We start from the raw sequence: 23,192 nt of genomic DNA on the forward strand, positions 1-23,192 counted from the left end.
TTGAGTTCATTGAAATTAAAAAAACTGAGTTAATACAATGAAGGTGATTGGTTTAATCAACAGAAACTCAAAATATTATGTTATCTGAACCACATTAATTACCTAAGTTGATTTGACAAAAGAAGAAATGCTGTGATAACAAATCAGGAATATATATATATATATATATATATATATATATATATATATATATATATATATATATATATATAAAATACTTATAGGAATAGATCACCCCAAAATTAAAATTGTCATCATTTACTCAGTTTCTTTGTTCTGCTGAACACAAAAGAAGATATTTTAAAGAATGTTGGTAATCAAACAGTTGATGGACACCATTGACTTCCATAGTATTTTTTTCCCATTTAGGTTTGAAACATCTTTAGAGTGAGTAAATTACTGAGTTTTCATTTTTGGGTGAACTACACTTGTGAGATTATGTTGCCCCCTTCTGTTGAACCTCAGAACAGCATGTTTTTTTCCATTTACTTTAAATGGAAAGTGTTACTTTTATTTATTTATTATTTTAATATTTGTCTGTTAACTATTTAGACTTTAAATATATTCTTAAATATAATTCTACAGGTTATAAAGAAAACTACCTTAAATTATATATCAAAGCATGAGAAACAATTTCAAAAGTCCTAGCAAGTTACTGTTTTTTTGTTTTGTTTTGTTTTTTACACTCCTAGCACAAACAAATGTTTACAGTAATATGGTGGATGATAAATAATTTCCCCCACTAAATAAGTGAGGTTTTTGTACAGTGAAGTGTGTGTTCCTGTGACTGTGGGCTGCAGAGCACAGTAATACATCGCTGAGTCTGTCACTTTAGCAGAGGAGATCTCCAGATACACATGGGTTTTCTCTTCATTCAGTTTTCCAGAAAATCGGGGATCTAGATTTACAGTTTCAGACTTATCTGACTCTTTTCCTGTCCCAGTATTATGAAAAGGTATTCTGGAGCTGAACCGTAATATTGCCGATACCACTGCAGACTAACTGCTGAGGAGTAGCTACAGGACAGTGTTATATTGTCCCCCTCCATCCCAGACACCTGAGTATGAACTGGTGTGATCACATTCCCAAAACTCACACCTGTCGATATAAAGATTAATCCATATTAAACTAAATTGTCAACCAAAAAGAAGAAAAAATACAATTAAACTTAATGGAAAACTATACACAAAAATATTGAATACTTACATGCAAAAGTACAGAACAAAACCAAAAAACAGAGCACCATTTTGCAGTATGATGGATTAGTTCATCTGTTGAAGGAACTGTTAGTTAGACAGAAACACTCACTGCAGCAGAGGATGTGTCCTATAGCTCCGCCCCTGAAAGCTGCTCACATTAAAACATCATCATCCTTTCATAATCACTTTAACCTCTGTTCTCGCAGTGGACCAGGTTAAATTACTGTCTTAAAAATAAAGTAAATAAACTGTTAAATACAATTTGTAATCTATTAGAACTATGCAATAAAATTATGAGGACACTTCCTGTGTGCTTAAAAAACATACTAAACAGTGTTTTTTTTTTAAAAATTAAATGAATGCAGACAGTTTAACATAAAAGCAGTAATAGGAAAACCATGTAGAGATGATGAATTTTATTCACATGTCCTTATGTAACCTCCCAATTTCACAGCTGTTACCACATTCACTGTTTGTGGTTTACAGTAACATGATACAGATTGATTAAAGACACTTCAAAGCATTAATTTTGTATGAGTTTTTGTAAAGCTTCTCAGGCACTTTGTATCACTGGGCTAAAACTACTAGAGCACAATAATAGAGAGCTGAATCTGACAGAGTCACACTGTTAATAGTGAGTTCAGTGGATGTTTGGGATGTTTTCGACTGAAAACCATCTGGTATATCTTCATTGCTGTATCGAGCAGCTTTATACAGTAAATATTCTGGTTCTCTGTTTGGATATTGTCTGTACCAGTAAAGCCAAACATTATTGCTGTTAGTTTCATATGTGCAGCTCAGTGTCACAGACTCTCCTTCTTCTTTGATTACATTAGTATTTCCATCTTTTGGTCCAATTCTATCAGCAAATCCACCTGAAATATAATCAATCATGTTATAATATATCATGATCTAATAAGGATTTTAATTGTTTATATACTGTATTTACTTTACCTGAAACTGTGATGAGCATCATGAGCAGCATTTGCCTCTCCTCCATCTTAACTGAAGTCCACTTTAAAGAGTGTTTGTTCACTGAGACTGAGTGAAGTTCTGTTGTGTATTAATAATGTGGGTGTGGTTAGTGAAACATGGACATGCTAAAATCAAATGGTGAGCAGTGTTTTATTTAGACATCAGGTGGATGTCTAATGTGAATAAAGCATAGCTTGTGAGCTTATGTTGCCCCCTAATGTTGGAGCTCAGAACAGCATGTTTTGTCCATTTGCTTTAAAGTGTGCTGTCTGTGTTTGAGTTCCTGTTGACATTTGTTTTATATATACACATACATTTCAGTGTTGAGCTGACACATATGCACATTTATGTCCTCATGAAACTGATCTGTACAATCTTTTTTCGTCTTTCAGCCACAGAATATTTTGACTATGCTGTATATGACAAGATCTAAGAACTTCATAAGAATAGACTTAAGTGTGTAGACTTATCTTAAGTGTGTGATTTTACAGCGTACATAAAACCTCAATGGCACCTCACTTTCTTTCTCCCAGTTAAACACTTTTTGTACAGCATGCACTGGATTTCCTGTCACTGTGGGCTCCAGAGCACAGAAGTACACAGCAGAGTCAGTTACAGCAGCAGAAGAGATCTTCAGATCCACACTGCTGTTGTCTTTTCTGTGATTGATTGAGATTCCAGCAACTGGAGGATCAGCCTCAGTAACTTTCCCATAGTAATCTGTAAGGAACCCTGCATCGGCCCAAAAACGGACTCCGACGCCCCCGGGCGAAGGTTAACGCGTGTATGCCTTTTCAGCGTCTCTATTAAGTTCACTTAATTTCACTCGCTTAATCTGACTCCAATTTCAAATGATTCTTACACTTAGGTTGTGTTTCCAATTAGAAATTAATCATTTGTTATGTATTAATTTAGATATTCGATTATTCTGATTACCTTATATCTTCAATTATTTCGTTCACTGCAGTCCCGGTATCGCTTTAGAAGAGTTACTTCGGCCGATTTGAGCACTCTTCCCGGACACAAACTCGTCAGTCTGACCTTAAACATTGGATGCAGGGTAAATATCTACCTTTAAGTCGGTTGCGCTCTGCTTACTCGTAACAAAAAGCATAGTTTTTTATATATTTACGAAAACTGCAACTTATTTAAGGCAGTGATTGTCAGAAATCGAAATGGACTTAATTGACGTGCCCCATGCTCCATCTATTAAACCTTTCGTATGAACAATCCTGAACACAGATTTGAGGTAATACCTTCGCTTTGATCTACTAGAAATAATGGATTAAGAATAATACAGAATCAACCAAATATAACATTTTATTTGTCAAGTAAAAATATATGATGCCAATTATATTACAATTAGACAATTAAAGCCAATTCAGAAATGTTAAATGCATAACATCGATTACTCAAAGAAATGCATATATACACAGGGATCTCTGTGGGGGCCTGCAGAAGATCCCACATGACTGCTTTGCTCTTTACCTTTTATACCAGAACCAGAACAAAAGGATCATAAACGTTTATTACACCAACACCTGTTTTGGGGGAGAGGAGAAGAGACACCACCCAAAAAGAGGACAGAATTTTCCTTAATTTTCCATCTTCTTCATAATTCCAGTGACTGCTATGAAATTGAGACCGTTTTACCAATCACACTGAGACAAATTAAATGATACCAAACATGAAAAGGGAAAAACAATAGATACAACATTATATGTTTTGAATAACTTTCAGTGACTTGAGGCAGGGGGAAGGAGAGTTTGTGTGTGTATTTGTGTGTGTGTGTGGGTGTGTGTGTGTGTGGGGGGGGGGTTTGTCCTTTTGGAGTGGGGGCAAGGCGTTGCCCCTTGCTATTCTTTTAAGATCTTCTCTCCAGATACGCTTTATTGCTTTATTGCAGGATGCTTGATCTCAGTTTTCGTTTAGCAGGAAAATCAAGCCTTACAAATCCATTATGAGGAACTGTGGTGGTGAACCTGAGTATTGTCGATACCAGTGAAGACCTCGAACAGAACCGGTGTAGCTACAAGAGAGTGTCACACTTTCACCCTCAACAGCAAATTCATGAGCACTGTATGGTGTGATGACTTCTGCAGCTCTGGAACCTGCAGTTAAAGCATAAAAATAAAAAAAAATAAGTGAAATTTACATCCTCTTTCAAATGTACATCCTCCATTCAAATGCAATGAATTTATACTTAATAATGCAGTGTTGTTATTAGCTTGGTTTTAGTATTTCTGTAGCAATCAGGCTCTTTTTCTTAAACAAGAAAATTATTATTTATAAATTACACAAAAACTAAATTTGTTCTACAATTATAAAATGTTTTCATCCCCCTTTTAAGAATGCTCCATCATATGCACCTACCTTTAGCTGATGATATCAATATGATTAAATAGATCAACATGTTGACTCAATATTCAGGTTTGAACAGGAGACACACAGAAACATCAGATGATCCGAAGAGATTTGTGAAATGTTTACAGTCCTTTATTGTATCTCACAATGACTGTGATAAACTCCTCCTCCTCAGATTCACTACATCCAGCCCTCGTCTCACAATATATGACAGACAAGACTTTATAAATGTTATTTATACATTCCCACACATTTAAAAGAATAGTAATAAATAGAGATAGATAGATAAATGAAAAGCTATATTTCAGTAACATATTTTAGAGGGATAATCTCAATCTTAAACATGATAGAAATGAGGAATTTATAACAATAATTACCCAGAGTTGCAGAAAGTGTATTTATGTTGCTAACAATTAACTTTAAACTTTTTTTTTCTTTTTGGTTAGTTGAATGTTCATTTTTATACGTTGAATAGTAAAATGTCAGTAGAAATATCCTTTATGCTTTAATATTTTTCCAAAATATAGTGGGTGTGGTTTTTGTACAGTGTAGTGTGTTTTCCTGTGACTGTGGGCTCCAGAGCACAGTAGAACATCACTGAGTCTGTCACTTCAGCAGAGGAGATCTCCAGATACACATGGGTTTTCTCTTCATTCAGTTTTGCAGAGAATCGAGGATCTTGATCCAAAACTTTAGATTTTTGTAAAACTTCCCCAGTGGCATGAAGAATACTGAAAAGAAATTCAGGAGCCGATCCGGGATATTGGCGATACCAATATAAAGTTCTTGCTGAGGAGTAGCTACAGGAGAGACTTATAATGTCTCCTTCTGTCCCAAACATATGAGTTTCAACTGGTGTGATGACATTCCCAAAACTCACACCTGCGGATGAGATTATCAACATTTGACAACAAAACATACAAACAAATGGAAAAGAATGAAAGTGCCTGAGGGTTGAAATAAGATACTTACGTGAAAGACAACTGAACAAAACCAAAACAAACAGTATCATTTTTCAGGATTATGTTTTAGTTCATCTGCATCTCAAAGTGTTCCTGAAGTAACATTCATTCTTCATCTAGCAGAAGGAGTCTCCAGCTATAACACCTCCTCTTAAAGCTACAGCGCTGAAATTAAGAAGTAGATCATCTCTATCTGATCCTATAGTGAATGTTCTGGATGATAATTTACACTCTAATTGTTTATTTATATTAAATTGTTTCTTTGTACTCGCAAAGAGTGATTTTGTGGTTTATATGTATATTTTTTTGTCCTGGTTATAGTATAGTACAGTCGAACACACAGCCTTGCAAAGTATACTTTATTTGACTTGTACGCATACACAGGTGTTCAACACATGCTCAGTTTTGAGCAATCTCTTGCCATGAGTTACAACACATGTAAACATCTTTGTATTATTTCATGCTAGAGTTGTACAAATGAGGGTACTTTCTAACCTCTTCACACAATCTCTCATCTATGTAGGCCTCCATCATCGCTGTAGCTTCTATGCGTTCAAGTCTGTTCTGTTTATGGATTTTTTCTTCGACTACCTTGTGCATAACCTAACGTGCATGTGCAATCTGTGACACAGTTTCAGAAATCTGGCGCTGCATGTACAGTACGTGTGTACTCTTCTGATGACGAAATTTGCGTCACACGCACTGTCTCTGACCCTTGTGTTTGGGTAAAAAGTGAACAAGTCCATGTTGGGCTTTTTAGTCTTGTTTCCAGTACACATATCTTAAAATTATTAAATCAAGAAACATTTACTCAAGAAACAAAACAACTTGTCAACAAAAAGTCTAGTTTTCTGAATAATTTATCAAAATTCAGTGAGTTTAAGTTTAAAACAAGAAAAAATACCTGCCAATGGGGTGATAAAAATAAACCTTATTCAAAGTATATAAAGAAAATCATGATTTGCAGTGTACCAGTAAAGCCAGTTTATAATTTACATTATGTTACTTGACAATTCCACTAGTATCAGTAACTGTTGTGTCTTTTTTGACTTTTGTGTTGTTGAGTCCAGCTGTGGTTTGTATGTACATTTCAAGATTTAATAAGCATATGAAACTGTTTTTTGTACAGTGTTCTTGTGTTTCCTGTGACTGTGGGCTCCAGAGCACAGTAATACAGAGCAGAGTCTGATACTGCAGCAGAGGAGATGATCAGATCCACAAGACTTTGCTCTTTTCTGTGATTGATTGTTATTCTTGGAACGGGTGGATCAGCTGGACTAGTTACTCCTGAATCTTCCAGTATGAGGAACTGTGGTGGTGAACCTGTGTATTGGCGATACCAGTGAACACCACGAACAGAAATGCTGTAGTTACAAGAGAGCGTCACATTGTCACCCTCAAGTGCAAATACTCTTTTTCACGCTTTTTGGAGTGATGACTTCTGTGGATCTGGAACCTGCAGATTAAAGTGCCATTAAATGTAGTTTTTTGTTGCAATAAAATGCATTTACACAATATTATACCTTCAGCTGATGACAGCAGTATCACAATGTAGATCAACATGTTCTTTCACTAAACTGGCAAGAACCGCAGCTGCTCCACAGTGTTGTGAAGCTCATCTTTACCAGCTGTAAACTGTATAGAGTCTGTGCTGAACTCCTCCTCTTCCTCACGACACTGAATCTGAATCACAAGAAACGATTACATGAGCATGTTTAAATATGTATGCTTAGATCTTCACTGTAAAAACTTAACACTGTTTAACTTAAAAAAGTAAGTTACCATGGTTGCCTTAAAATTTTGAGTTCATTGAAATTAAAAAATTGAGTTAATACAATGAAGCTGACTGGTTTAATCAACAGAAACTCAAAATATTATGTTATCTGAACCACATCAATTACCTAAGTTTATTTGAAATAAGAAAAAATGTTGTGATAACAAATCATGAATATATATATATATATATATATATATATATATATATATTTTTTTTTTTTTTTTTTTTACAGTGTTTTAATTCTTTGTTTTTTGGCAATCCATTTATGTTTTTAATTTTGCAGCTCATTGTCAATATTGTATTATCATTTTGCTCATACATGTGAGTTCTACAGTTTTTAATGAGACTTCACATTCATCTTTAGGAATTCATACAATATAATATAAAAAAGAGATCACTTAAAGGGATAGATCACCCAAAAATTAAAATTGTCATCATTTACTCAGTTTCTTTGTTCTGCTGAACACAAAAGAAGATATTTTAAAGAATGTTGGTAATCAAACAGTTGATAGACACCACTGACTTCCATAGTATTTTTTTTCCCATTTAGGTTTGAAACAACTTTAGAGTGAGTAAATTACTGAGTTCCCTTTCGATATTTCACTCGTACTGCGTATGGGGGGAAAAGTCTCCCTTTTTCCCCGCCACTGAAGCCTTTTCAATAACGCAGTGTAACTGCACCGTCATTGGTTCACTCATAGACAAGTTGTTGAACCAATGGCGGCGCGGCTCAGCTGCGCGGCCTATGAGAAGAGAGCGCGCGCACATTCCCGCCAAAAGGGGCGGGGTAATGTGCTATATAAGCGGGCGAGTCGCCATAGGCCATCAGTCCTTTCTCCTTCAGCGACGACTGAACTTCTCTTCGCTGATCCTAGCCGAAGCCTGCTCGCCGGGAAAGAAGCTCGCCGCCTGAGAAGACGCTTCGCCGCCGTTGAAAAGGCCCTGCAGCGGACCCAGCCGACTCGCCGGATCCTTGCAGCGCCCGCGCCCTCGCCGACTGCCGCCCTCGCGCTGTCGACGAGCCGCCGCCTCCCGCTTCCTGCGACCGGCCGCTTCTCAGCGGGTCTCCTGCCGCCATCCGGCGCGCCCTCTCTGCGTCCTCCCCGCGGTTACAGTAACCGCTTTCGAGCATTTTTCCAGCGGTTTTCACCGCTTTGAGCACCGGCCCTCGCCGTTAGAGCCTCCCAATCGCCGTTTTCACGGCGCACGGCATTTCTAAATGCCACACAACTCTTGTGGTATGTGCAGAGCCCCTCTGCACGAAGAAGACGGACACAACGAGTGCATCGGATGCCTGGGCAAGTCTCACGCGGATAACGTGCTCGTTGGCGGCTCATGCTCGCACTGCGAGTCCATGAGTCTCGCGTCTCTGCGCTCACGGGCCGCCTTCTTCAAACAGGAAGACCCCGCCGCTCGCGCCCTCCCGTCCCCCTCTCCTGCGAGGAAGAGACCGCGGGGCAGAGCGGTTCAGCGCATGGAGATGGGCGAGCCCACGTCGGCTCAGCACCCGAGTGCCTCGCCCTCTCCCAGCAGAGAGCAATCCCCCGTCTTGTTCTCCCGGCCTGACCAGCGTCCCTCAGCAGATGCGAGCGACCTCGTCTCATTTGGCGGATCCGACGAAGAGCCCCTCTTCGACTCTGTGTCCATGGCAGCCTCTGAGCCAGAAGCCTAGGTTGGCGAGTCGGATGACCCCGCCCCCCTGCCTTCCTTGGAGCCCATCGACCACGGTACGGGCATGGACGCCGAGCTCTTCCGTGTCCTGTCCAAGGCCGTCGAAGACCTCGACCTCGATTGGGCCCCCCCAGAGGAGCCATCTAGGAGCCGCCTGGATGAAGACGAAGAGAGCCCTCCCGTCCAAGCCCTGCAGGACGACCTCCGCCCTGGCAGGAAGGGCCTACGCCTCAGCGGGCCAAGCCGCTTCAGCACTACACTCCATGGCCATCTTCCAAGTATTCCAGGCCAAACTCCTCCGCTCATTGGACGAGTCCGGCACTGATGCACCTGCTTTTCGGGACCTCCGCAGCGCCACAGATTTAGCCCTGCGGGCCACGAAAGCCACGGCCCAGGCCATTGGCAGATCCATGGCCAGCCTCGTTGTGCTGGAGCGCCACCTGTGGCTGAACCTGACGGAGATAAAAGATCAGGACAAGACGGCCTTCTTGGATGCTCCCGTCTCCCCGTCAGGACTCTTTGGGCCAGCAGTGGAGGGTTTCACGGAGCGCTTCACGGCTGCACAGAAGTCGTCTCAGGCCATGAGACACTCCCTACCCAAGCGCTCGAGCTCTGCGTCTGCTTCTAGCCTCCCCAGGCCTGCGCCGGCTCAGCAGACGAAGCCCGCTCCCTCCGCTTCCCAAGCAGCGCCGCCCAAGGAGCACCGCCAGCGCTCGCGCCCTTCTAAGCGCCCACCCTTCCCGAGACGCCAGGGACCCCGGCCCAGGATTGCGCTGGACCCGGCAACTCCAAAGTCATCCTGATCTGTTAAGGAAGAGGACTGGGGCATGTCCCGCCATGTCTCCTCCGTGCAAATTCCCCTCCGCCTCGTTCATCTCCGGGCGCGGGAATAACACAGCCTGCTGCCACAGGGACCACAAGTATTGCGCCCTCCCCAACCGCCGTTTTAACGGCGACCCTATTTTTAAACATTTCACAAAAGAGCAAATTTCCTCTTCCAACGACGTTCACGTCCTCCGAGCCGAGGTCGTAACTCTCCTCAGAAAAGGGGCTATAGAAACAGTCCCTTTTCCAGAGAGCAGGCGATTCTTGAGATTCGCATTCGAGGGTGTGGCTTATCAGTACACGGTCCTTCCCTTCGGGCTCTCCCTGGCCCCGCGCACTTTCACGATGTGCATGAATGCGGCTCTTTCCCCTCTGAGACAGATGGGAATATGAGTTTTGAATTACCTCGACGACTGGCTCATCCTGGCCAGCTCGCGTTCAGAACTAGAACACCACAGATCCGTGCTCCTCAGCCACTTACAGTGCCTGGGTCTCAGGGTCAACCTAGCCAAGAGCTCACTACTCCCCACTCAACGAATTTCGTTCCTGGGTGCAGTGTTCGACTCGGTCCGCATGACGGCCGTAGTCTCACCAGAGCGCGCTCTGGCTATTCAGCAGCTCGCGGCTTCCGTCAAGAACAAGGCCTACCTCCCTCTGAAGCTCTTCCAGAGGTTGCTAGGGCTCATGGCTTCTGCCTCCCCAGTGCTCCAGCTCGGCCTGCTTCGCATGCGGCCCCTGCAGTTCTGGCTGAAAACCCGGGTCCCTCCTTACGCTTGGCGTCACGGGCGCCTTCGCCTCAAGGTCAATCAGGCCTGTTTGATGGCTCTGAAACCATGGATGAACCCTACTTGGTTCACTCTAGGAGTACCCCTTCAGGCAGTAACACGAAGGACGGTTCTCTCGACAGACGCATCCAACTCAGGTTGGGGTGCCCTGTGCGAAGGCAGCCCGGCTTTCGGCTCGTGGACACACGAGGAAAGCCACCTTCACATCAACTGCCTCGAATTGTTGGCAGTGATACGAGCCTTCCAAGCCTTCCATTCTCATCTGATGGATCGCCACGTCCTAGTCCAATCGGACAGTATGACAGTGGTCTCATATATAAATCGCCAGGGGGGTCTTTCGTCCAGCCGCTTATGCGCTCTGGCGAAACGCCTTCTGGAATGGGCTTCCCCAAGTGTTCGCTCACTCAAAGCGACTCATATACCTGGGAAAAGCAATCTGGGAGCAGACATGCTGTCTCGGAACAACATCCCCTCAGACGGGTGGATGCTCCACCCCCAGACTGTTCAAACCATATGGGAGTTCTTCAGGAAAGCAGAGGTGGACCTCTTTGCCTCAGAAGACAACTCTCATTGCCCAACTTATTTCTCCAAGAAGGACGACGCATTGGCCCACATCTGGCCCAATACCCTTCTTTACGCCTTTCCTCCGATCGCCCTGATCCCTCAGGTCGTCAGACGGATCAGAGAGGACAGACACAAAGTTCTGTTGGTGGCCCCACTCTGGAGGAGCCAGATTTGGACCTCGGAGCTGTTTCGGCTTTCCACAAAAGCCCCATGGCCAATTCCCCTGAGACGGGATCTCCTCTCTCAGGCGAACAGAACAATCTGGCACCCACAGCCAGAGCTTTGGGCTCTACATCTGTGGATCCTCGACGGGAGCCGTCTAACCTCCCCAGGAATGTGCTGGATACCATTTCACAGGCAAGAGCTCCGTCCACGAGACGCCTCTACGCCCAGAAGTGGTCAGTCTTTGCTAGCTGGTGTTCTACACGCAGCATAGACCCGAAGGAATGTGGAGTATCTTCCATACTAACCTTCCTCCAAGAGCGACTGGACTCGGGTCGAGCCCCTTCCACGCTCAAGGTTTACGTAGCAGCCATTGCGGCGTTTCACTCGCCCATTGCTGGACAATCTGTAGGGCGGAACGACTTGATTATTACGTTTCTGAGGGGTTCTAGGCGATTGCATCCTCCTCGTCCCCTCACCGTTCCCCCTGGGACCTCTCTTTGGTCCTCAGGGCTCTTAAAAGTTCTCCTTTTGAGCCATTAAGTCTAGCAGGCCTCAAGCCCTTAACGTTTAAAACCGCTCTGCTACTTGCTTTAGCATCGGTTAAACACGTTGGCGATCTGCAGGCACTCTCTGTGAGCCCTGCATGCCTTGAATTTGGGCCTAACGACTCCACGGTCGTGCTCAAACCAAGGGTTGGCTACGTTCCCAAAGTGCTCTCTACGCCGTTTAGAGCACAAGTGATCTCACTCTCTGCGCTCCCCCGTTCATCGGACGAGCCAGGGCTAGAATCACTATGCCCCGTTAGGGCTTTGCGCATCTACATCGAGCGATCACAGCCCTTCCGGCAATCTGATCAGCTATTCGTTTGTTTTGGTGGCCGCACCAAAGGGTCTCCGGTCTCGAAACAGCGTCTATCACGATGGATCGTTGATGCCATAGCCCTTTCTTACTCCTCTGCAGGCGCTACATGCCCCATTGGAGTTAGAGCCCATTCCACTAGAGGCATGGCTTCTTCATGGGCCTGGTCCTGTGGAATCTCTATCAAAGACATCTGTGAGGCGGCCGGCTGGTCCTCGCCGTCCACTTTCGTCAGATTCTACCAGTTGGACGTTCCGACCTTGCATGCTCGGGTCCTTTCAGTGTAAAATTGCAGTCCCTTAATATTCCGCTTTTTGCACATCACGAACTCAGGAGTTCTCTCCTCCGTAGTGTAACAGGGTACGACGGCTTCGGCCTTCACTTGTCCTCGGCCCCTTCTGGTGCCTGCTCAAGTTCAGTCGTTCCCCAGCCGTGGCACGGCGCGGTTGAATTCGTTCCCCCATACGCAGTACGAGTGAAATATCGAAAGGGAACGTACTCGGTTACTAACGTAACCTCGGTTCCCTGAGATATGGAACGAGTACTGCGTTACTTGCCGTGCCACGAGGCTGCGGCTTAGGTCGTCGCTTCAGTCGATATGGCCTGATGGCCTATGGCGACTCGCCCGCTTATATAGCACATTACCCCGCCCCTTTTGGCGGGAATGTGCGCGCGCTCTCTTCTCATAGGCCGCGCAGCTGAGCCGCGCCGCCATTGGTTCAACAACTTGTCTATGAGTGAACCAATGACGGTGCAGTTACACTGCGTTATTGAAAAGGCTTCAGTGGCGGGGAAAAAGGGAGACTTTTCCCCCCATACGCAGTACTCGTTCCATATCTCAGGGAACCGAGGTTACGTTAGTAACCGAGTACGTTTTCATTTTTGGGTGAACTACACTTGTGAGATTATGTTGCCCCCTTCTGTTGAACCTCAGAACAGCATATTTTTTTCCATTTACTTTAAATGGAAAGTGTTACTTTTATTTATTTATTATTTTAATATTTTTTTGTTAACTATTTAGACTTTAAATATATTCTTAAATATAATTCTACAGGTTATAAAGAAAACTACCTTAAATTATATATCAAAGCATGAGAAACAATTTCAATAGGCCTAGCAAGTTACTGTTTTTTGTTTTGTTTTTTTTTACACTCCTAGCACAAACAAATGTTTACAGAAATATGCTGGATGATAAATAACTTCCCCCACTAAATAAATGAAGTTTTTGTACAGAGTTACAGTGTTTCCTGTCACTGTGGGCTCCAGAGCACAGTGGTACATAGCAGAGTCTGTCACTTTAGCAGAGGAGATCTCCAGATACACATGGGTTTTCTCTTCATTCAGTTTTCCAGAAAATCGAGGATCTAGATTTACAATTTCAGACTTGTCTGACTCTTTTCCTGTCCCATGTAGTATTATCAAAAGGTATTCCGGAGCTGAACCGTGATATTGGCGATACCACTGCAGACTAACTGCTGAGGAGTAGCTACAGGACAGTGTTATATTGTTCCCCTCCATCCCAGACACCTGAGTACGAACTGGTGTGATCACATTCCCAAAACTCACACCTGTAGATATAAAGATTAAACCATATTAAACAAAATTGTCAACCAACAAGAAGAAAAAATACAGTTAAATTTAATGAAAAGTATACACAAAATATTGAATACTTACTTGCAAAAGTACAGAACAAAACCAAAAAACAGAGCACCATTTTGCAGTATGATGGATTAGTTCATCTGTTGAAGGAACTGTTAGTTAGACAGAAACACTCACTGCAGCAGAGGATGTGTCCTATAGCTCCGCCCCTGAAAGCTGCTCTCATTAAAACATCATCATCCTTTCATAATCACTTTAACCTCTGTTCTCAGTGGACTGGTTAAACTACTGTATTAAAAATAAAGTAAATAAAATGTTAAATAAAATTTGTAATCTATTAGAACTATGCAATAAAATATCTTAACCAATATTTAAGAACAGCAAGAACCCTCAAAGTGTACAAGCATCACAAGAGTCAACTTTTGTTTTAGGTTTGTTTAAATAATTATTTTTATTTTTATTTATTGTATTTGTATTATATGAATTACACTGAATTTCATTGTCAAAATTACTACACTAACATACTACAAATATCCCCCCTCTGTATTTTTTATTTTACAAATCACACCCTGGTTTAGCCAATCAAAAGCTTTTGAGGCGCTTTCTGTCATCATTTTGTGCGTTCACAGCGGTCAGTCCATTATGTCAATCCAGAAAAGCAATTTATGATTTTGGAGTGGTTTGAGGATTCATGAGGATTTCTTGTCTGTCAATGATAGCTCATGAAGTCATACGCCCTAAAAAGAAACAATAACAGGAATGAAACAATAAAAAACAATTGGACCCTAAGCAAGACAAAAGTGGACATTGCTAAAGTTCCCTTTCGTGGGAACTATCGGCGCTACGTCGGATGACGTGATGGGAACCTTCTGTCTTTTGTGTTCGTGAAGCACCTCTGTATCCAACCAATGAAAAGACGTGACGTCAGAGGCGGGTGACGTCATGGATCAGGAAGCTATAAAGCACACCTGAACACAAAGCACGCCAGCTTCTGTTGTCTTCAGCAAGCGCTCTCTGTATCTTGTCTGTCTTATTTATTGTTGTCTGTCTGATATATATATATATATATTCACACAGTGATCTCTTCGTCCGAGGACAAGAGTTTCAAGCACAAAAATAAGACAAAAAGCATTATGGCGGAAAAGCAGCAACAGTTTAAAAAGTGTACTCCTCCTTGTCCACGCTACATAGTGACAGGAGATTCACATGACATGTGTGTGAAATGCCTGGGGGTTGAGCATGCACAGGCGGCTCTCGAGGGAGCTGTCTGTGTACACTGCGATCAGCTCACCCTCAGAGTGCTGCGATCTCGCCGGGCGCTCTTTGAGGAGGGCGCCGAGGCGAGTGTTCCCCACGGGTCTGGTCCCGCTGCTGCCGAGGCACAGCGAAGGCTGCACTCGTGGGGTTCACAGATGGATCTAGCATAGGGGGAAGAGACGGGCGCTGCCCTATCGCTTCCCTTACCTGCTAGACCCAGTGTCTCTCCTTTGGTGGCGGAAGCACGCGTAGCGGTTTCTTCCCCCCGAAGAGAGGCACCGATGCTTAACATATCTTCCTCCGAGGAGGTTGATGTGGAGAGCGTCGATGAGGAACCGCCATCCTCATCCCCTGCTTATGAGGAGCTATTAGAGGTAGTGACCAGGGCAGTAGAAAAGTTAAAAATCGACTGGCCCGCGGAGAAAGCTGAAAATAAACCAAAAAGTAAGCTTGATGAAAGGTTTCTTCCCGCGCGGTCACTACCTCAGCGCCGGGGTCTGCCGTTTTTTCCCGACCTCCACACCGAGGTGTCGAGGTCGTGGAAGCGGCCAGTACAATACAGACTATACAGCCTGCAGACATCACTATATAGCAATATAGTTGGGCTGAAACGTCACGGCTATGGGGCGATGCCTCGGGTCGAGGAGACGCTCGCGAGCCATCTCTCACCCGAGTCCACATCGTCCCTTAAGACCCCGACGCTGCCCACCAAGCCCCTAAAGACAACTTCCAGCTTGGTGGGCAAGGCTTATTCGGCGGCAGGTCAGGCGGCGGCATGCCTTCACACTATGTCTATCTTACAGGCATACCAAGCCGACCTGCTGGGGGAAATTGATGACACTGGGGAAGCGTCCTTTGAGGCTATTCATGAGCTCAGAAAGGCAACAGATTTAGCTCTCCGGGCCACCAAGGAGATGGCCAAATCCATCGGCCGCTCTATGGCAGCCCTGGTGGCCACGGAGAGGCATCTCTGGCTCAACCTCTCAGACATCAAGGAGAGAGATAAAAATGTTCTCATGGACGCGCCGCTGTCTCCTGATGGCCTGTTCGGCGACGCAGTCGTCGACAGGTTTCAGGAGACACGAAAGCAGACAGCGGCATTCTCTTAAATTATTCCCCGCCGCTCTCATCCCCCGAGGGTGCTGGGCGGGAGCAGCCTCGGCCGACAGCCAGCTCCTCAGCACACAGGGTGCAACAAAAAGCCAGTGTCGCCTCCCGTGCTCCCCCACAAAGATCTGGGGGGCCGGGGCGGGCGGCACAGGCGAAGCCTTCCGGAGGTAGGACGGATCTGAGGACCGTCATTATCTCCCGGAAGGCTTCAAAGAAGAGGTCCTGACCTTTATAGTGCAGGATCTCTCGAGGGCAGCCCCCTCCGGGGGATTCGGATATCGGGTCCCTCCCGGTGCCCTCAGGGGACCGTCCTGTCAACCCTGCCACCCAGCGTGCGTCAGGGCACAGCGGTCTCCGCCGATCCTCCGAGGAGGGTCGGCCAGCACGTGATTCGCCTGTCTGCCGGTGCGCCGCGTCAGATGGACGAGCCAAGTGCTCAAAAAACACCAGAGACCAGTCTCGAGAGACTGGTTCCCTTAGTAGAATATTTGGAAGAGTGGAAAACTCTCCCGAATGTTTCGAAGTGGGTGCTGCTCATGGTAGAACAGGGCTACAGAATTCAGTTCGGTTCACGACCGCCCAAGTTCAATGGGGTGCTTCCTACGGTGGTAACCCCAGAGCAGTCTCTGGTGATGGAGCAAGAAGTAACGACGCTTTTGCAAAAAGGGGCTATAGAAAGGGTTTCCCTCCCAGCAAAATGTCGGGCTTTTACAGCCGCTACTTCATTGTTCCGAAGAAGGATGGAGGGTTGCGTCCGATCATAGATTTACGTGTGTTAAATCGATCAGTAAGGAAGTTGAAGTTCAAAATGCTTACACTCAGACAGATCATCCCTCAGATCAGGTCCGAGGACTGGTTTGTAGCGATAGATCTGAAAGACGCATACTTTCATGTATCCATCCATCCTTCACACAGGAAGTTCCTCAGGTTTGCAGGTTGGCCAGTCGCATCCTCCTCTGGAGAGCAGCTTATATCCCCGGGCGGTTGAATGTGGGAGCGGACGCCCTGTCGAGGCAGGGCGCGAGACCGGGGGAATGGAAACTCCACACCGAGGTGGTGGAGTTGATATGGAAAACTTTCGGTCGAGCTCAAGACGATCTATTTGCCACAGAGGAGTCAGCTCAGTGCCCTCTGTGGTATTCACTTCAGCAGCCAGCACCTCTAGGGCTGGATGCCATGCTACAGACGTGGCCGAGGCTGCGTCTGTATGCGTTCCCCCAGTCTCAATGCTCCCGGGAGTTCTGGAGAAGGTTCGCCAGGAGAAGGTCGACCTAATATTGGTGGCCCCTTACTGGCCGACCAGAGTATGGTTTTCGGACATAATGTCTCTACTTCACGGCTCTCCCTTAGAGCTTCCTCTCAGGCAGGATCTCCTGTCTCAAGCGGGCGGCACGATTCTCCATCCCCGCCCAGAAATGTGGAAACTGTGGGCCTGGCCCCTGAGGGGGCAAGGCTCATAGGAACTGGTCTCTCAACCGAGGTTGTGGAGACCATCCTTCACTCCAGAGCTCCACGAGGAAGTTGTACTTATATAAATGGAAACTGTTCTCTATGTGGTGTGAACAGCATAATTTGGACCCGGTCCATTCTTCTGTCTCTGACGTGCTTCAGTTCCTTCAGGAAAAGTTCTCGGAAGGTTTAACCCCTTCCACGCTGAAAGTATATGTGGCCGCTATTTCGGCTCATCATATCCCTGTAGGGGGCTCCTCGATGGGTCGAGACCCCTAGTAGTACGCTTCCTCCGTGGTGCACTCAGGTTGAGACCTGTGGTGCGCACGAAGACCCCGACCTGGACCCTCGCTATTGTGCTCCAAGGGCTGGCTGAGGCTCCCTTCGAGCCGATAGAGGAGGTGTCAGATAAGTTCTTGACACTCAAAACCATCTTTCTTCTGGCTGTCTCTTCCCTGAAGAGAATCGGTGATTTACAAGCGCTGTCAGTCGCTCCATCTTGCTTTGAGTTTGCGCCAGGTATGGTGAAAGCCTTTTTGCATACCAGGCCTGGCTATGTTCCAAAGGTTCCAACGAGGGTCCCAGGTCCCATCGTACTGGAGGCTTTCTGCCCGCCTCCTTTTGCGAGTTTGGATCAGGAAAGGAAGAATCTGCTTTGCCCTGTAAGAGCATTAGATGCTTATGTCCACAGAGCTGCCCTGTGGAGGAAAACAGAACAATTGTTTGTATGTTACGGGTCCCCTAAGAGGGGGGCCCAGCATCTAAACAGCGGATGAGCAAGTGGGTGGTCGAGGCCATCTCACTTGCATATGAGACAGTGGGATGTCCGTGTCCCTTAGTGGTGCGCGCTCATTCCACGAGAGGTATGGCCGCGTCCAGAGCTCTCTTATCTGGAGTCTCCATGGACGACATTTGTGGTGCGGCTGGATGGTCATCCCAGCACACCTTCATCAGATTTTATAATCTTAATCTTAATATCACTCCGGGGGCCAGGGTCCTACAAGATAGCAGCCAGGCACTCGGAGACACGGCGTAGTTGGGATTGCGTTCCCATCACGTCATTCGACGTAGCGTCGATAGTTCCCACGAAAGGGAACGTCTCGGGTTACGAGTGTAACCCCTGTTCCCTGAGTAAGGGAACGAGACGCTACGTCACGTGGCCGTATCTCCTGCATACCTGGTGCGCTTGCTTCAGACATTTTACAGAAGCTGGCGTGCTTTGTGTTCAGGTGTGCTTTATAGCTTCCTGATCCGTGACGTCACCCGCCTCTGACGTCACGTCTCTTCATTGGTTGGATACAGAGGTGCTTCACGAACACAAAATACAGAGGGTTCCCATCACGTCATTCGACGTAGCGTCTCGTTCCCTTACTCAGGGAACAGGGGTTACACTCATAACCCGAGACGCTTTACTGTGCACAGCCTTTTAATCAAGAAACACTATTGGATGATTAAAATGATACTGAAATTATTCAATTAAAATAAATCATGTAATCAATGTAATAATGACTGCATGATCATAATGTTGTTCATTGTAGTTCATGATGATTTTATTACAGTTTTTAAATGTCAAATGCTCAGCTATAAACTTTTGACACATTAAATCAATAATGTAGATGATGCATGGATTTATTCTGCAGTGGGAGGGGCTCTGCTGTTTATGAATAGTGTGGGTGTGGTCAGTGACATCACAGCCAATCCTCTATCCCTTTTTATTCATAATGTAAATATACAGAGGAGAAGTGTATATCAATTTAATTGATGTGAATTACTGTAAATGTAATCAATACTTATCAACCTTGTTATGATGTTGACTTTTTTATGCAATCTATTCTTATACCCTTAGAATAATCTACAAGACAAATTATCTTCCGATTTTTAATAAACAATCATTGTTCTTCCTTACAGTTCATATTAAATTCATTTGAAACAGCTTCTAGTTTACGATTCCCCTTTCTTATTGAATATATTTTAGTTCACATGAGAAGTCAGATAACAGTGTTAGTTTTGCATATCTATAGATTAAGATTTTTTTGCCTGATTATAATTTAAATTTACAACAAAAGTAAAGGTTTCAAATTTTTTAAAATATGTCAAATTTATTAACTGTAAAACACATGTATAGCAACTTGTTGTAGTTCATGATCATATCACCCCTCTCTGCTCTGGCAGGTGTCTCCACATTCTGTTATTTACAGTCTCTGTGGTACATGTGGTATTATACACATTTGATTACTGACTTTCAAAGCAAGAATAATGTGTGTGAGTTTTTGTAAAGCCTCTCAGGCACTTTGTATCACTGGGCTCCAACTCTTAGAGCACAATAATAGAGAGCTGAATCTGACAGAGTCACACTGTTAATAATGAGTTCAGTGGATGATTGGGATGTTGTCGACTGAAACCGACGGTCTGGAATATTATCAAGACTGCTGTATGATCGAGCACCTTTATACAGTAAATATTTTGGTTCACTATTAGGATACTGTCTGTACCAGTAAAGTCTAATATTATTGCTGCTTGAATCATAAGAGCATCTCAGTGTCACAGACTCTCCTTCTCTCCTGGTTATATTCATGTCTTCATCTTTTGGTCCAATGCTGTCAGAAAACACACCTGGAAGTAATATAAGACACTTCACAAATACAATCCTTTCAATGAAACTAAAAAGGAGACATAAAAACACACACACATATAACTGATGTAAAATATACTCTGTACTCATACAGATATGATACACTGCTTTAACTTGTGTTTAAGAATTGATAAAAGTGTGATTTACCTGATATAATTATGAGGATCAATAAATACCTCTCCATGTTGATATTTCAGATCTGAACTGTTTTTAAAAGTATTGACAATTGTCCTATGTTGATTTGAATGATAAATTATACCATAATTAATAGTGTACATAAATCATAGGTAAATGAATGCCCTTTTGTGAACTGATTTGCTTTATATTAATAATGTGGGTGTGGACTGTGATAAGACCCGCCCCCTTTTCTGCCAATACATGCATCGCTTTTGATCTGCTTGCTATTAATTCTATTTTAATATTAATTATATTTGTGAATTGAAATGATCAATGCAATGATAAAAATTAAGCTTTTGTAAATATACATGTGTGACAAAGAATGAAGTAAAAATGAATGAATGTGTCAGAATGGGGATCAACACTGATGAAGGTTTCTGTCTGAGTGTTGAGTGTGTTTGAGTCACAGTGGGCCTCAGAGCACAGTAATACACAGCAGAGTCAGACACACACAGGTCCTTGATCATCAGAGGAACTGATTCTGATGACACTTCAGAGTAAAATCTCTTCTCAAACTCAGTATCCTGATCTCCTCCATATTTGTTTTTCCTCAGAATGTATTTAGGAATGTCGTTTTCTCTCTGGATGTACCAGAAGAGGTCTGGTGATGTTGTAGATGCAGTATATTTGCACTGTAATGTGACTGATCCTCCTTCAGGTTTAGTTACATGTTTATCTGGCTGATCAACTCTATCTTCTGGTCTGCATTCTGGAAATATATGAGATTAATGTTACAAATGGCATTATTCAATTAAAAAATAACTTACATTTTACATGTAAAAGTATACATACCAAGAATAAATGAAGCAAATATTAAAACTTCCAGCCATAGTTGCATTGTTTGATAGAGTGATATCCAAGCAGTTTGATTCAGTCGGTCTGAGAGAGAAGTCTGTTATTCAGAGCATTGGTTTGTTTCTGATAGTGAGGAGGATCTCAGTTCACTGTCAGATGAACATGGTTAACAATATAAATATACTGTGCATATCACCCTCTACTGGTTTATTTTAGGTATTGCAAAAGGTTGAAATGCCATTTTCTCACCATAAACGTGTCCCTACTTTGACATTATATATTTATATATTTGTATATATATATATATATATATATATATATATATATATATATATATATATATTGGTAATACATTGCATATTAATACTGATAGTGATTGGTAATACTAAAATGATTGGTTTCCAGGGGAATATTTCCAGCACATTGGTCTGAATTTAATACAGTCAGATAATAATATGAACATTACACTTTTCATTGTTTTGTATAAATAAATAATAAAATGTAAAGGTCAATGATAGGCCATGTAGTTAAAACAGAAGTTATTCCAGAATGCTATTGGAAGCAGAAATCTATATAATTTGACACTTTCATTATTTATTTATTTATTTTTATTTTTTTTATGTCTGTTCTTGTTTTTTCATGATCAGTTTTATTCTTCCATAATTTACAATTAAAATGTGTAACCATTAATTCAGCATAAAACATAAACAATGTTATATATACTGTAGGTAAACGTATACTGTAGATACTGAACGCCTTTTTGATGTTCAACAGGTGTTCCAAATCCTCTCATTTATAGTCTCTGTGGTTTATAAAAGAGATGTTCGTGGTTTGATACTGATGAGATTGCTGTTGTTCAAAGCAGTAATAGTGTGTGTGAGTTTTTGTAAAGCTACTCAGACATTTTGTATCACTGGGCTAATACTCTTAGAGCACAATAATAGAGAGCTGAATCTGACAGAGCTGCTGCTTTAATAATGAGTTCAGTGGATGACTGGGATGTTTTCGACTGAAACCGATTGTCTGGTATATCAGAAAATGTATCAGAGCTGTATGCTCGAGCACCTTTATACAGTAAATATTCTGGTTCTCTGTTTGGATACTGTCTGTACCAGTAAAGCAAAATATTATTGCTGCTAGCATCATATGAGCATCTCAGTGTCACAGACTCTCCTTCTCTAATGATCATATTAGTGTCCTTGTCAACTGGACCAATGCTATCAGCAAATGCACCTGCAATACAATTTGAGAAATCACAACAGAACATTAAATCATCAGCCATTTTCTCTTGCCAAAAACACCAGGAGATTTTAAAAGTGTAAATTATATCCACCTGAAACTGTAATGGCAATCACTAGTAGATATCTGTCCATGTTGATTCCTCAGTTTAAACAGGTTTTGATAATGACTCAAGGTTAGCTGTGTATCTTTCTTTAAGTGATAAATGATTAAAAAAAAAACAATTGAATAGATAAATGACTGCAGTGGGAGGGGCTCTGAGGAGGAGTCTGACTGAACCACAGTTCCTCAATACTGAACGTCTCCTCCTCCTTAAGGATTCTGGATGTACTTTTAATACTTTTCAATGTTCTGATGTTTGTTTTATCAGTTTCTTCAAATATGTTGATTCAGGCACTGACCGCATTTGTTTTATTTGATGAACTAAACTAATGCTAGAAGATCATTTGACATAGTTATTGGCTATATTATTAGAAGAAGCTTTAAAAAAAAAAAAAGAGACTTTTACCATTAAATGATTGTACAAACCCGATTCCAAAAAAGTTGGGACACTGTACAAATTGTGAATAAAAACAGAATGCAATGATGTGGAAGTTTCAAATTTCAATATTTTATTCAGAATACAACATAGATGACATATCAAATGTTTAAACTGAGAAAATGTATAATTTTAAGGGAAAAATAAGTTGATTTTAAATTTCATGGCATCAACACATCTCAAAAATTTGGGACAAGGCCATGTTTACCACTGTGTGGCATCCCCTCTTCTTTTATCTCTTCTATAACAGT

General features: G+C 43.0%; 2 pseudogenes and 4 gene segments (V, D, J or C); all 6 read right to left on the reverse strand.

Moving 5' to 3' along the window:
* Nucleotides 1-448: 448 nt before the first annotated feature.
* LOC125261282 lies at nucleotides 449-1,349 on the reverse strand (annotated as a pseudogene).
* A 268-nt stretch (nucleotides 1,350-1,617) lies between these two features.
* LOC125261291 lies at nucleotides 1,618-2,295 on the reverse strand. The segment is given in 2 exon segments: nucleotides 1,618-2,074; nucleotides 2,154-2,295. Coding segments are annotated over 2 exon segments (354 nt in total).
* A 345-nt stretch (nucleotides 2,296-2,640) lies between these two features.
* Nucleotides 2,641-4,965, reverse strand: LOC125261262. The segment is given in 4 exon segments: nucleotides 2,641-2,894; nucleotides 3,828-3,835; nucleotides 4,126-4,285; nucleotides 4,548-4,965. Coding segments are annotated over 4 exon segments (462 nt in total).
* Nucleotides 4,966-6,277: 1,312 nt separating this feature from the next.
* On the reverse strand, nucleotides 6,278-7,237 carry LOC125261285 (annotated as a pseudogene).
* Nucleotides 7,238-13,291: 6,054 nt separating this feature from the next.
* Nucleotides 13,292-14,024, reverse strand: LOC125261263. The segment is given in 2 exon segments: nucleotides 13,292-13,713; nucleotides 13,820-14,024. Coding segments are annotated over 2 exon segments (462 nt in total).
* Nucleotides 14,025-22,074: 8,050 nt separating this feature from the next.
* On the reverse strand, nucleotides 22,075-22,583 carry LOC125261264. The segment is given in 2 exon segments: nucleotides 22,075-22,397; nucleotides 22,498-22,583. Coding segments are annotated over 2 exon segments (363 nt in total).
* Between the last annotated feature and the right edge of the window lie 609 nt (nucleotides 22,584-23,192).

Source organism: Megalobrama amblycephala, unplaced genomic scaffold (genome assembly GCF_018812025.1).
Source record: "Megalobrama amblycephala isolate DHTTF-2021 unplaced genomic scaffold, ASM1881202v1 scaffold385, whole genome shotgun sequence".
Taxonomy (NCBI): Eukaryota; Metazoa; Chordata; class Actinopteri; order Cypriniformes; family Xenocyprididae; genus Megalobrama; species Megalobrama amblycephala.